The sequence below is a fragment of the Bubalus bubalis genome, chromosome 12, assembly GCF_019923935.1.
Source record: "Bubalus bubalis isolate 160015118507 breed Murrah chromosome 12, NDDB_SH_1, whole genome shotgun sequence".
Lineage (NCBI taxonomy): Eukaryota > Metazoa > Chordata > Mammalia > Artiodactyla > Bovidae > Bubalus > Bubalus bubalis.
Genome location: NC_059168.1, coordinates 7,132,606 through 7,146,770, shown reverse-complemented (window position 1 = coordinate 7,146,770; position 14,165 = coordinate 7,132,606). Strand labels below are relative to the sequence as shown.

Genomic DNA, 14,165 nt, shown 5'->3' with positions numbered 1-14,165 from the left:
CAGCTTCAATAAAACTAATACATGAAAATTCTAAAAAGAGAAAATAAAATTATGACTAACAATACTAAAAAACTGTATGCTAGGTGACTTACTAATTAATTGTAAAAGGGGGAAAATTTTTTTAAAGTTTGCATGATTTTTGGTTATGTACAATGTCAGAAAGCAAAATATGAAAAGAATATGATAGTAGGTTTGACTACATACAAATTTAAAACTTTTACAGGATCAGATCAGATCAGTCGCTCAGTCGTGTCCGACTCTTTGCGACCCCATGAATCACAGCACGCCAGGCCTCCCTGTCCATCACCAACTCTCGGAGTTCACTCAGACTCACGTCCATCGAGTCAGTGATGCCATCCAGCCATCTCATCCTCTGTTGTCCCCTTCTCCCCCTGCCCCCAATCCCTCCCAGCATCAGAGTCTTTTCCAATGAGTCAACTCTTCGCATGAGGTGGCCAAAGTACTGGAGTTTCAGCTTTAGCATCATTCCTTCCAAAGAAATCCCAGGGCTGATCTCCTTCAGAATGGACTGGTTGGATCTCCTTGCAGTCCAAGGGACTCTCAAGAGTCTTCTCCAACACCACAGTTCAAAAGCATCAATTCTTCGACACTCAGCCTTCTTCACAGTCCAACTCTCACATCCATACATGACCACAGGAAAAACCATAGCCTTGACTAGACGGACCTTTGTTGTCAAAGTAATGTCTCTGCTTTTGAATATGCTATCTAGGTTGGTCATAACCTTCCTTCTAAGGAGTAAGCATCTTTTAATTTCATGGCTGCAGTCACCATCTGTAGTGATTTTGGAGCCCAGAGATTTAAAATGATTAAGGAACAGAATGGGAGAAAATATTTGCTTTTTATGTAGCATCCAAAAGTTTAAAATTTATAAAGTTTAAAAAGTTCCTTTTTAAAGTTTTTTTTTAAAAAAGAAAAAAAAAAAAAAAAGACCAGCAAATGGTCTCAAAGAAAAGTGGACAAAAATCAATGCTTGCATACAATAATTGGGACACACTTATTAAATACGATTCAGTTTATATGAAATCCAAGTTTAACTGGTGTCCTATATATTTATTTAAGTCTGACAATCCTGATAGGACATGAACTTCCAATTTGCAGGATAAGAAACACTAAAGATCTACAGTTGTTGAAAAGATGCTTAATCATCATGCAAATTACAACAAACACTTGTCACCCTTTTTTTCTCATTAGATGGGAAAACATTAAGAAAACAAGGCCCTTTGTTGACAGCAACACAAGGAAATATGCACTTATTAATAACACATGTTCTATGGAAATATAAGCCCATAAAGATTTCCAGGAAATCTTGGCAGCTGTGTACATAAAAACTGAAATTAGGGTTTAATATTATATTTGGTAAAAAGGGGCGGGGTCCTGAGTGACCCTACTGCAAGCTCCCCCTGCAACCTGACACCAGGTTAACATCCTCCAGCCAATAAGCTCCTTACAGGGACCAGTAGTTGCATGTCCATGAGAACTGGGGCCCAGTTCCCTGCCAGCTTGTGGAATTACTCAAAAGAATTTGATAAAGAATAGACACATGTATAACTGAATCACTTGGCTGTACACCTGAAACTAATACAACATTGTTAATCAATTATGCTCCCATATAAAAAAAAATTCTAAAAAAGAGCAAAGAACCTCGTCTCATTCTCATTATTGCCACCCAAGTAGCTAGCACAATGCCTAGAACAAAATAGGTACCAAATAAATGTTTGTTTAAAAAGAAAGTCAAGCACACCTTTCCCGAGGACCCAGGAGGTACCCATCCTTCTAACAGTGTCTTCTGCAGACACGGAGAGCTCACTGTTTCCGCGTGCAGCTCCCACGTGACCCTGTGGGCTGTGTTACGTTGCCTCCCCTGAACTGTGAGTATAAGTGACTAATACACTGTCATTAGTCCCATTTGTTAACTGTTGGAGTCACTCCTGAACCCTTGGGTGGGAATCCCTCCTTTACCAGCTGAATGAAGAAGAGGTGATTAGAACAGCATCTCTCAACGTTTTAAGTGTGCTTACTTTTAAACACTTTTAATTTTTTTAGATTTTTTTCAGCATGGACCATTTTAAACGTCTTTATCAAATTTGTTACAATATTGCTTCTGTTTCATGTTTTGTTTTGTTTTGTTTTTTTTCGCTGTGACATATGCAAGATCTTAGCTCCCCAACCAGAGGTCGCACCTGTACCCCCTGCACTGGAACGTGAAGTCTTAACCACTGGCCCACCAGGGGCGCCCCCAGGTACAACTACTTTTTAACCCAGAAACTTTACTTTCAAGAAACTATCCTATATAAAGGCACACAAGTACAAAACAGAGATGCATGTAGAAACAAGAATACTTATTGCAGTATTATTTTTGAAAGTGAAAAACTGGCAACCACGTGAATATCCATCCATGGAGGAATGGTTAAATAAATCATTGCAAACGTCATCTATGAAACACTCTGCAACAGTGGAAAAGATCTAGAAAGAAGTCTAAGATTTGTTACATCTAAGCACACATCTGATATAATCCCACCCAGTTTATGTAGAATGATGCAAGGAGATCCAACCAGTCAATCCTAAAGGAAATCAACCCTGAATATTCACTGGAAGGACTGATGCTGAAGCTTAAGCTCCAATACTTTGGCCACCTGATGTGAAGTGACTCATTGGAAAAGACCCTGATGCTGGGAAAGATTGAAGGCAGGAGGAGAAGTGGATGGCAGAGGATGAGGTTGTTGGATGGCATCACCGACTCAATGAATGAATCTGCGCAAATTCAAGGAGGTAGAGAAGGCGATGGCACCCCATTCCAGTACTCTTGCCTGGCAAATCCCATGGACGGAGGAGCCTGGTGGGCTGCAGTCCATGGGGTTGCTAGGAGTCGGACACGACTGAGCGACTTCACTTTCACTTTTCACTTTCATGCATTGGAGAAGGAAATGGCAACCCACTCCAGTGTTCTTGCCTGGAGAATTCCAGGGACAGGGGCGCCTGGTGGGCTGCTGTCTCTGGGGTCACACAGAGTCAGACACGACTGAAGCGACTTAGCAGCAGCAGCAGCAGCAGTGAAGGACAAGGATGCCTGGAGTTCTCCAGTACAACTTAGCGACTGAACAACAACAATGCTTAACTATGCATATGCCTGTGTTCAAGATAAAGACCGGAAGGGATATGGAAACTGGATCCAGGGGGGCGAGGAGAGGGCCAGATGGAGGCTTTTATTTACTCGGTATAATTTTGTACTGTTGGAGTCTTTTACACTGAAAGTGCATTCTAGTATTTGTTATGTGATGTGATATCAATGTAAAAATAAGAAAGGTGCATCAAAGTTTATATAAAATCATGGAGACTAACCCCTGGTGAAGGTTTATGGTAACATAAGGAAACAGCAGTGCAACAGCCAGTCTAGAATGTTCTAGCACCCCTAGCCAAAGACACCTCTGGGGTTGATGCTCTGTGCTGATCTGGCCTGTAAACCCTTCTCAGCTTCCCTCCCAGAGGACTCCTAAGCAGAGGTGCCCCCTCACATTCTCTATGGGAGTCACACAACTGAGACTGATAAACAAGCCAATGCCTTCGTGCAAACCCGCCATCATCTCTCTCCCGACCCCTAGCTTTTATTTAACTTCATCATCTAAATCCCAACCCCTATCTTTTATTTAACTTCATCATCTAAATCAGGACTTAAGAAAGAAATCTAAAATGTGAGGTCCGATGCTGAGAGAACATTAAATCTGAAGTATTCCTTCTCCCAGGCTTCCCAGGTGTCAGTGGTAAAGAATCCGCCTGCCAAGGCGGGAGACACAAGAGACACAGGTTCAACCACTGGATTGGGAAGATCCCCTGGAGAAGGGAATGACAACCCACTCCAGTATTCCTGCCTGGAGAATCCCATGGACAGAGGAGACTGCCAACTATAGTCCATGGGGTTGTAAAAGAGTTGGACACTTTTATATATATTTTATATATATTGTTGTTTAGGAACTAACAACAATAATGTTGCTCGACCCAGTGTGAAAACACAGAAGAGCCTTTAGCAAGGGTTTCTGCAAAGTGAAAAACCAAATTCACTAGACTTATGCATCCTCTCCTCTGTTTCTCTCTTTAAAGGAGATAGTGGGGATTTCCCCGGCAGTCCAGTGGTTAGGACTTTGCCTTCCAATGCAGGGGGTTGCAGGTTCAATCCCTGATGGAGGCGCTAATATCCCACATCCTTCTTGGCCAAAAAACACAAAACTTAGAAGCTAATGAAGGTGAGCAGTGTAGTAAGCCAGTGTGGGCACCCTGCAGATCCCAGTGGCAGATGTGGCCAGGCCGCCGGGGCCCATCTCTGTGCTGCCCGCTTCCCACCCCCGACCCCCGGCCCCGCTCCCTGGGGACCGTGTGTGCATCTCACCACGCTGATGCCGTCATTGAGCAGGGCCTCCCCAAAGATCATCATGTATAGCTGCTCATTCACACGCGCCTCCTCGAACACGGCCAGAACGGCCACCGGATCCACGGCCGAGATGAGGCTCCCGAACAGCAGGTTCTGAAGCAGGTTGATGTCGCCCAGCCCAAAGGCCGGGACCTGGCAGATCAGGTAGAGCGAGAGGCCGATGCCGAAGGCGTTGAGCAGGGCGCCCAGGCCCGCCCACCACAGGATGGAGCCAAGGTTCTCGAAGAAGGGCCGCGTGGGCATGAAGTAGCCGCTTTCCAGGACGATGGGCGGGAGGAGGTACAAGAAATAGATGCTCGAGTCCATCACTGGTGGGGACTTGTGGTCCGTTCCGAAGATGACGGCGCCTACCAGCGCCCCAACAAGGATGAGCAGGCAACTCTCGGGCATGAGGCCAGGTAGCCTGCGGTTGAGGTGGAAGCCTGCGGAGCAGAGAACCAGGATGAGAGGTGGGCAGGTAACCCAGCTCTGGCCCTGGGACACCAGGGGAGGTGGGTGCCAGGGGCCTTTCAGAGCCACGTGGATGGATGGGTACCCAGGCAAGCCGGCACGCACCCCCCAGCCTCAGCATCCTTGTCAAGGCTGGAGCTTGACAAGATCGAGTACTTCCCACAGCCTGTGCGGGTTCTAGAATCTTCTCAGTCCTTCCGTGCCCTCCTGCCTCCTCCTGCTTTCTGCCTCCTCCATCCTGAGGGCTATGAGAGGGAGAACTCGGCTCTCATGCAAAATCGCCTTTGAAGCTCAAGCAAGAGTCTTGAGGGATCCAAGGGACAAACTAGCGAATTTAACAAAAAAATTAGCAACTTCACAGGTATAGAGAACAAACTAGTAGTTACCAGTTGGGGGGGGGGGGGCGGTGGTGGCAGTGGGATGGGGACAGGACCAGGGTAGGATATAGGTAGGGGAGTCAGAGGTGCAAACTATTAGGTGAAGCATAAGCTACAAGGATGTATTGTACAGCATGGAGAATACAGCCAATATTTTATAATAACTATAAACAGAGTATATATTCCCAGGTGGTGCTAGTGGTAAAGAACCCGCCTGCCAATGCAGGAGACATGAAAGACACAGGTTCTGATCCCTGGGTTGGGAAGATCTCCTGGAAAAGGAAATGGCAACCCATTCCAGTATTCTTCTTTGGAGAATTCCACGGACAGAGGAACCCAGCTGGCTACAGTTCATAGGGTCGAACAGAGTTGGACACAACTGAAAACTTAGCACCCATGCATAAATGGAGTATAACCTTTAAAAATTATGAATCACTATGTCATATACCTGTAACTTATATATACACCTGCACTTCAACTAAAAATAAAACAAGCATTTTTAACTTAAAAAAAAAAATGTCTATCACTGGGACTTAACACCAGCTCCTTCCAAATGTACACCTCCTTCTTGACCAAACCGATAAATAAAGATGAAAAATCTTTGTTTCCCTGATTTAACCAATGATATTGCCACCCAGTCAGCCACTTAAGAGGAAGTCAAGTGGCATTCTTATAAGGACTCCATCACCTCTGCTCCTCATGCATCAGCAACCTATTTTATCACTTACACCTTCCACTCGCTGCCCCTGACACGTATCTACTCTTCTCCACTCCCGTGACTTTCACTGAGGGCAGGTTCTCCCCACTTCTCATCCACTCACTGCAGTGTTTTCCTGACCTCCTACTTCACCCCCCATCTCCCAGCCCATTCCACTTCCTGTTGCCAGATATTCTACACCATGTATATCTGGGTGTCGAATCCCCGCTCAAGGGATACAGTCCAGGGGGGTCATAAAAAGTCAGACACGACTGAGCAACTAAACAACAACAAGGGCTTACATAATCGAATAACAGAAGGGAAGGCATTTTAGAAGGGGAGAACTCGGAGAGAAATAGGGGAGAGTCAGGAATAGCCCAGCTGCTGCTGCTGCTGCTGCTGCTACTGCTAGGTCGCTTCAGTCATATCCAACTCTGTGTGACCCCATAGACGGCAGCCCACCAGGCTCCTCAGTCCATGGGATTTTCCAGGCAAGAGTACTGGAGTGGGGTGCCACTGCCTTCTCCAATAGCCCAGCTAGATGGTTTCAAAAATATCTTCTTTCATTGAGTAGATTCACCTTGTTACTGAGTCCAGACTTGCTCTTTGGAGGGTCTGGATGCCAGTTTCTTTAAAACACAGAGACAGAGGAGGTGAGGAATTAAAGTAAAAAGCCCTGTAATCTTGTAAATATCTCCTGGGATGGCTAGCACTGGGAGGGCATGTGTTAATTTCTTCCGTCCTGTAGCAATCCACAGGTGGACCCAGTTAGGGTGTTTCCCTGAGCAAAGGCATTTTGGTTTAACCTTCAGGCCGAGGGGCTGGGTTCACCAAGGCAGGCCATTATGTACAGACAGTATCCTCTTCGTAAACAGAAGCAACGACAAGCAAAGGTTAAAGTAAAAGAAACAGATCCGACCTGTAGCCAGATTTTGTTCTTCCCTGCAACAATCTGACTGGAGCACATTTTAATTGGGAAGATTATTAGGGGAAGAGTTGCAAGATAATTTTGAGCTAAACAATGAAGGGTGTGAAATTCAAGGCTAAAGAGGTAGTGTTAGTCCCTCAGTCGAGAGGAGCAACCCCACATCCAAGGAGCGGTGGCTGCGCGGGTGCAGGAAGGCCTAGAGGAGCTACTCCACGTTCAAGGTCAAGAGGGGTGGCGAGGAGATACCTCTCGTCCAAGGTAAGGAGCAGCAGCTGCACTTTGCTGGAGCAGCCGCGAAGAGATACCCCACATCCAAGGTAAGAGAAACCCAAGTAAGACGGTAGGTGTTGCAAGAGGGCATCAGAGGGCAGACACACTGAAACCATACTCACAGAAAACTAGTCAATCTAATCACATGGATGACAGCCTGGTCTAACTCAATGAAACTAAGCCATGCCCGTGGGGCCACCTAAGATGGGCGGGTCATGGTGGAGAGGTCTGACAGAATGTGGTCCACTGGAGAAGGGAATGGCAAACCTCTTCAGTATTCTTGCCTTGAGAACCCCATGAACAGTATGAGAAGGCAAAATGATAGGATACTGAAAGGGGAACTCCCCAGGTCAGTAGGTGCCCAATATGCTACTGGAGATGAGTGGAGCAATAACTCTGGAAAGAGTGAAGAGACGGAGCCAAAGCAAAAACAATACCCAGTTGTGGATGTGACTGGTGATAGAAGCAAGGTCTGATGCTGTAAAGAGCAATATTGCATAGGAATCTGGAATATTAGGTCCATGAATCAAGGCAAATTGGAAGTGGTCAAACAGGATATGGCAAGAGTGAACGTAGACATTCTAGGAATCGGCGAACTAAAGTGGACTGGAATGGGTGAATTTAACTCAGATGATCACTATATATATCTACTACTGCGGGCAGGAATCCCTTAGAAGAAATGGAGTAGCCATCATGGTCAACAAAAGAATCCGAAATGCAGTTCTTGGATGCAATCTCAAAAACGACAGAATGATCTCTGTTCATTTCGAAGGCAAACCGTTCAGTATCACAGTAATCCAAGTCTATGCCCCAACCAGTAACGCTGAAGAAGCTGAAGTTGAACAGTTCTATGAAGACCTCCAAGACCTTTTAGAACTAACACCCAAAAAAGATGTCCTTTTCATTATAGGGGACTGGAATGCAAAAGTAGGAAGTCAAGAAACACCTGGAGTAACAGGCAAATTTGGCCTTGGAATATGGAATAAAGCAGGGCAAAGACTAATAGAGTTTTGCCAAGAGAACGCACTGGTCATAGCAAACACCCTCTTCCAACAACATAAGAGAAGACTCTACACATGGACATCACCAGATGGTCAACACTGAAATCAGATTGATTATATTCTTTGCAGCCAAAGATGGAGAAGCTCTATACAGTCACCAAAAATAAGACTGGGAGCTGACTGTGGCTCAGATCATGAACTCCTTATTGCCAAATTCAGACTTAAATTGAAGAAAGTGGGGAAAACCACTAGACCATTCAGGTATGACCTAAATCAAATCCCTTATGATTATACAGTGGAAGTGAGAGATAGATTTAAGGCCCTAGATCTGATAGATAGAGTGCTTGATGAACTATGGAATGAGGTTCGTGACATTGTACAGGAGACAGGATCAATACCATCCCCATGGAAAAGAAATGCAAAAAAGCAAAATGGCTGTCTGGGGAGGCCTTACAAATAGCTGTGAAAAGAAGAGAAGTGAAAAGCAAAGGAGAAAAGGAAAGATATAAGCATCTGAATGCAGAGTTCCAAAGAATAGCAAGGAGAGATAAGAAAGCCTTCCTCAGTGATCACTGCAAAGGAATAGAGGAAAACAACAGAATGGGAAAGACTAGAGATCTCTTCAAGAAAATTAGAGATACCAAGGGAACATTTCATGCAAAGATGGGCTCAATAAAGGACAGAAATGGTATGGATCTAACAGAAGCAGAAGATATAAATAAGAGGTGGCAAGAATACACAGAAGAACTGTACAAAAAAGATCTTCATGACCCAGATAATCACGATGGTGTGATCACCTAGAGCCAGACATCCTGGAATGTGAAGTCAAGTGGGCCTTAGAAAGCATCACTACAAACAAAGCTAGTGGAGGTGATGGAATTCCAGTTGAGCTATTTCAAATCCCGAAAGATGGGGGAGGAGCCAAGATGGCGGAGGAGTAGGACAGGGAGAACACTTTCTCCCCCACAAATTCATCAAAAGAGCATTTAAACGTTGAGTAAATTCCACAAAACAACTTCTGAATGCCGGCAGAGGACATCAGGCACCCAGAAAAGCAACCCAACTCTTCGAAAGGAGGTAGGAAAAAATATAAAAGACAAAAAAAGAGACAAAAGAGGGAGGGACGGAGTTCCATCCCGGGAAGGGAGTCTTAAAAAGAGAGAAGTTTCCAAACACCAGGAAACCTTCTCACTGCCGAATCTGTGCCGAGCTTTGGAAGCACAGAGGGCAACATAACAGGGAGAAAAAAATAAATAATTAAAACTCGCAGATTGCGAGCCCTACGGTAACTCCCCCAGAGGAGAAGCAGCGCAGATGCCTGCACACGCCATTAGCAAGCGGGGGCTGGGCAGGGAGGTGCGGCGCGGGCTGCATCGCTTAGAGTAAGAACCTGGCCTGAATACCCTGAGCGCTATCTGAGCGAAATAATTTGGGCTAGCAAACCAGACTGTGGGATATCGACCACGTGAAAAGCCAGCCCTAACCTAAGACACTGCCAGGCCCACGCACGGAACAAAGGGCTGAACAGAGATAGCCGGCTGCAGACCTTCTCCCTCCGGTGACAGGCAGCCAGAGCCAGAAGGGGGCAATCGCAGCCCCAGAGAGACATTATCTATAAAACTGTAAGCAGGCTTCTTTGCTAACTAAAACTTCTTGGGGGTCTGGACAGTCAACATCTGCCTGAGAAGGTGCGCCAGTTTTACACCCAGATAACCAAGTGGCGGGGAGGCAATAAGTCGCAGCAATGGCGCTCGCCAAACACATCACCTGAGCTGCTCGGATCTGGGAAGGGCACAAAACGCAGGCCCAACCGAGTCTGCGCCTCTGAGGACTATTCGAGTGCCTGAACCTGAATGGCTTGGACCTGGGAGGTGCATGCAGCCCAGGGCCGGCCTCGGATGGTTCCCGGCGGAACAACCTAGAGCCCAAGCAGTGTGGGCAGGGAGGCTACACGCGCAGTGAGCGGGGGCAGACCTAGTGTGGCTGAGGCACTGTGAGCGCACGCCAGTGTTATTTGGTTGCAGCATCCCTCCCTCCCTCCCCACAGCGCGACTGAACAAGTGAGCCTAAAAAAAAAAAAAAAGTATCCGCCACCGTCCCCTTTGTGTCAGGGCAGAAACCAGACACTGAAGAGACCAGCAAACAGAAGAAGATATAACAGAGGGAAACGCCTTGGAAGCTACAGCCAATAGATTAAAACCCTGTGGTTACGACAGACTAGATAGGAAGGGGCCTATAGATCTTGAGAAAAATAAGTCGGACCAAGGAACTAGCCAAAAATGAACTGAACCCACAATACTCACAACAAAACCAGAGAAAGTCCTAGATATATTTTTAGTATTTTTACGATCATTCTTTCTTTTTTTTTTTAATTTTTTAAAAAAATTTTAAGTCCTCTATTGTTCCTTTAATTTTCACTTTTATAACCTATTACTTTCCAAAAAAAAAAAAAAGACGCTATTTTTTTCTTCTTTAGCAAACTTCATATATATATTTTTTATAATTTTTTGACCTTGTTTTTTTTCTTCTTCTTCTTTTCTTTAACATTGTATTTTTGAAATTTCAAACTCTACTCTGGATTTTTAATTTTAGCTTTTTGGTATATGTTATCAATTTTGTACCTATAGTTTTTTTTATAATTTCTGTGACTTTTTTTTTCTCTGTTTCTATCTCTTATTCTTTTATATACCATTGTATATCTGAAATTCCAAACTCTACTCTAGATTTTTAATTTATGCTTTTTGGTATTTGATATCAATTTTGTACCTATATTTTCTTTATAATTTTTGTGACATTGTTTTTGTTTGTTTGTTTGTTTTCTCTCTTTATTTTTCTTCTTTTTTTTAACATTGTATTTTTGAAATTCCAAACTCTACTCTAGATTTTTAACTTTTGCTTTTTGGTATTAGTTATCAATTTTGTACCTATATTTTCTTTATAATTTTTGCGACCTTGTTTGTTTTTGTTTGTTCTTTTTTTCTCTCTTTCTTTTCCTTCTTCTTTTCTTTAACATCGTATTTTTGAAATTCCAAACTCTACTCTAGATTTTTAATTTTTGCTTTTATGTATTTGTTACCAATTTTGTACCTTTAAGAACCCAATCTTCAGTACCCATTTTTCACTAGGGAACGAGATTACTGGCTTGACTGCTCTCTCTCCCTTAGGACTCTCCTTTTTCTCCACCAGGTCGCCTGTGTCTCCTCCCTAACCCCTCTCTACTCTACCCAACTCTGTGAATTTCTGTGTGTTCCAGATGATGGAGAACACTTAGGGAACTGATTACTGGCTGGATCTGTCTCCCTCCTTTTCATTCCCCCCTTTTATCCTTCTGGCCACCTCTGTCTCCTTCCTCCTCCTTCTCTTCTCTGTATAACTCCGTGAACATCTCTGAGCGGTCCAGTTGTGGAGTGCACATAAGAAAGTGATTACTGGCTAGCCCACTCTCCCCACTACTGATTCCACCTCATCTCATTTGGGTCACCTCTAACTCCCTCCTCCCTCTTCTCTTCTCCATGTAACGCTGTGAACCTCTCTGAGTGACCCTCATGGTAGAGAAACTTTTCATCTTTAACATAGATGTTTTATCAATGGTACCGTATAGAAGGAGAAGTTTTGAAACTACTGTAAAAATAAGACCAATAACTGGAAGCAGGAGGCTTAAGTCCAAACCCTGACTCCAGGGAACTCCTGACTCCAAGGAACATTAATTGACAGGAGCTCATCAAACGCCTCCATACCGACACTGAAACCAAGCACCACACAAGGGCCAACAAGTTCCAGGGCAAGACATACCAAGCAAATTCTCCAGCAACAAAGGAACACAGCCCTGAGCTTCAAGATACAGGCTGCCCAAAGTCACCCCAAAACCATAGACATCTCATAACTCGTTACTGAACATTTCATTGCACTCCAGAGAGAAGAAATACAGCTCCACCCACCAGAACACCGACACAAGCTTCCCTAACCAGGAAACCTTGACATGCCACCTGTACAAACCCACACACAGTGAGGAAACACCACAATAAAGAGAACTCCACAAACTGCCAGAATACAGAAAGGACACCCCAAACTCAGCAATTTAAACAAGATGAAGAGACAGAGGAATAGCCAGCAGATAAAGGAACAGGATAAATGCCCACCAAACCAAACAAAAGAGGAAGAGATAAGGAATCTACCTGATAAAGAATTCCGAATAATGATAGTGAAATTGATCCAAAATCTTGAAATTAAAATGGAATCACAGATAAATAGCCTGGAGACAAGGATTGAGAAGATGCAAGAAAGGTTTAACAAGGACCTAGAAGAAATAAAAAGAGTCAATATATAATGAATAATGCAATAAATGAAATTAAAAACACTCTGGAGGCAACAAAGAGTAGAATAACAGAGGCAGAAGATAGGATTAGTGAATTAGAAGATAGAATGGTAGAAATAAATGAATCAGAGAGGGTAAAAGAAAAACGAATTAAAAGAAATGAGGACAATCTCAGAGACCTCCAGGACAATATTAAACGCTACAACATTCGAATCATAGGGTTCCCAGAAGAAGAAGACAAAAAGAAAGACCATGAGAAAATACTTGAGGAGATAATAGTTGAAAACTTCCCTAAAATGGAGAAGGAAATAATCACCCAAGTCCAAGAAACCCAGAGAGTCCCAAACAGGATAAACCCAAGGCGAAACACCCCAAGACACATTAATCAAATTAACAAAGATCAAACACAAAGAACAAATATTAAAAGCAGCAAGGGAAAAACAACAAATAACACACAAGGGAATACCCATAAGGATAACAGCTGATCTTTCAATAGAAACTCTTCAAGCCAGGAGGGAATGGCAAGACATACTTAAAATGATGAAAGAAAATAACCTACAGCCCAGATTATTGTACCCAGCAAGGATCTCATTCAAGTATGAAGGAGAAATCAAAAGCTTTTCAGACAAGCAAAAGCTGAGAGAATTCTGCACCACCAAACCAGCTCTCCAACAAATACGAAAGGATATTCTCTAGACAGGAAACACAAAAATGGTGTATAAATTTGAACCCAAAACAATAAAGTAAATGGCAACGGGATCATACTTATCAGTAATTACCTTAAACGTAAATGGGTTGAATGCCCCAACCAAAAGACAAAGACTGGCTGAATGGATACAAAAACAAGACCCCTACATATGTTGTCTACAAGAGACCCACCTCAAAACAGGGGACACATACAGACTGAAAGTGAAGGGCTGGAAAAAGATCTTCCATGCAAATAGGGACCAAAAGAAAGCAGGAGTAGCAATACTCATATCAGATAAAATAGACTTTAAAACAAAGGCTGTGAAAAGAGACAAAGAAGGTCACTACATAATGATCAAAGGATCAATCCAAGAAGAAGATATAACAATTATAAATATATATGCACCCAACATGGGAGCACTGCAATATGTAAGACAAATGCTAACAAGTATGCAAGGAGAAATTAACAATAACACAATAATAGTGGGAGACTTTAATACCCCACTCACACCTATGGATAGATCAACTAAACAGAAAATTAACAAGGAAACACAAACTTTAAATGATGCACTAGACCAGTTAGACTTAATTGATATCTATAGGACATTTCATCCCAAAACAATGAATTTCACCTTTTTCTCAAGCGCACATGGAACCTTCTCCAGGATAGATCACATCCTGGGCCATAAAGCTAGCCTTGGTAAATTCAAAAAAATAGAAATCATTCCAAGCATCTTTTCTGACCACAATGCAGTAAGATTAGATCTCAATTTCAGGAGAAAAACTATTAAAAATTCCAACATATGGAGGCTGAACAACATGCTGCTGAATAACCAACAAATCACAGAAGAAATCAAAAAAGAAATCAAAATTTGCATAGAAACGAATGAAAATGAAAACACAACAACCCAAAACCTGTGGGACACGGTAAAAGCAGTCCTAAGGGGAAAGTTCATAGCAATACAGGCATACCTCAAGAAACAAGAAAAAAGTCAA

The 14,165-nt window shown here is 43.4% G+C and overlaps 1 protein-coding gene across 1 annotated transcript in view; it reads right to left on the bottom strand.

Annotated features, from left to right (window-relative positions):
• The window catches only part of SLC9A4 (solute carrier family 9 member A4), a 64,911-nt gene that overhangs the window by 41,842 nt on the left and 8,904 nt on the right, over window positions 1–14,165 (bottom strand). Inside the window, exon 2 of the mRNA XM_006060664.4 lies at window positions 4,403–4,866. Coding sequence (XP_006060726.4) covers window positions 4,403–4,866 — 464 coding nt within the window. The remainder of the gene's footprint in view (window positions 1–4,402; window positions 4,867–14,165) is intronic.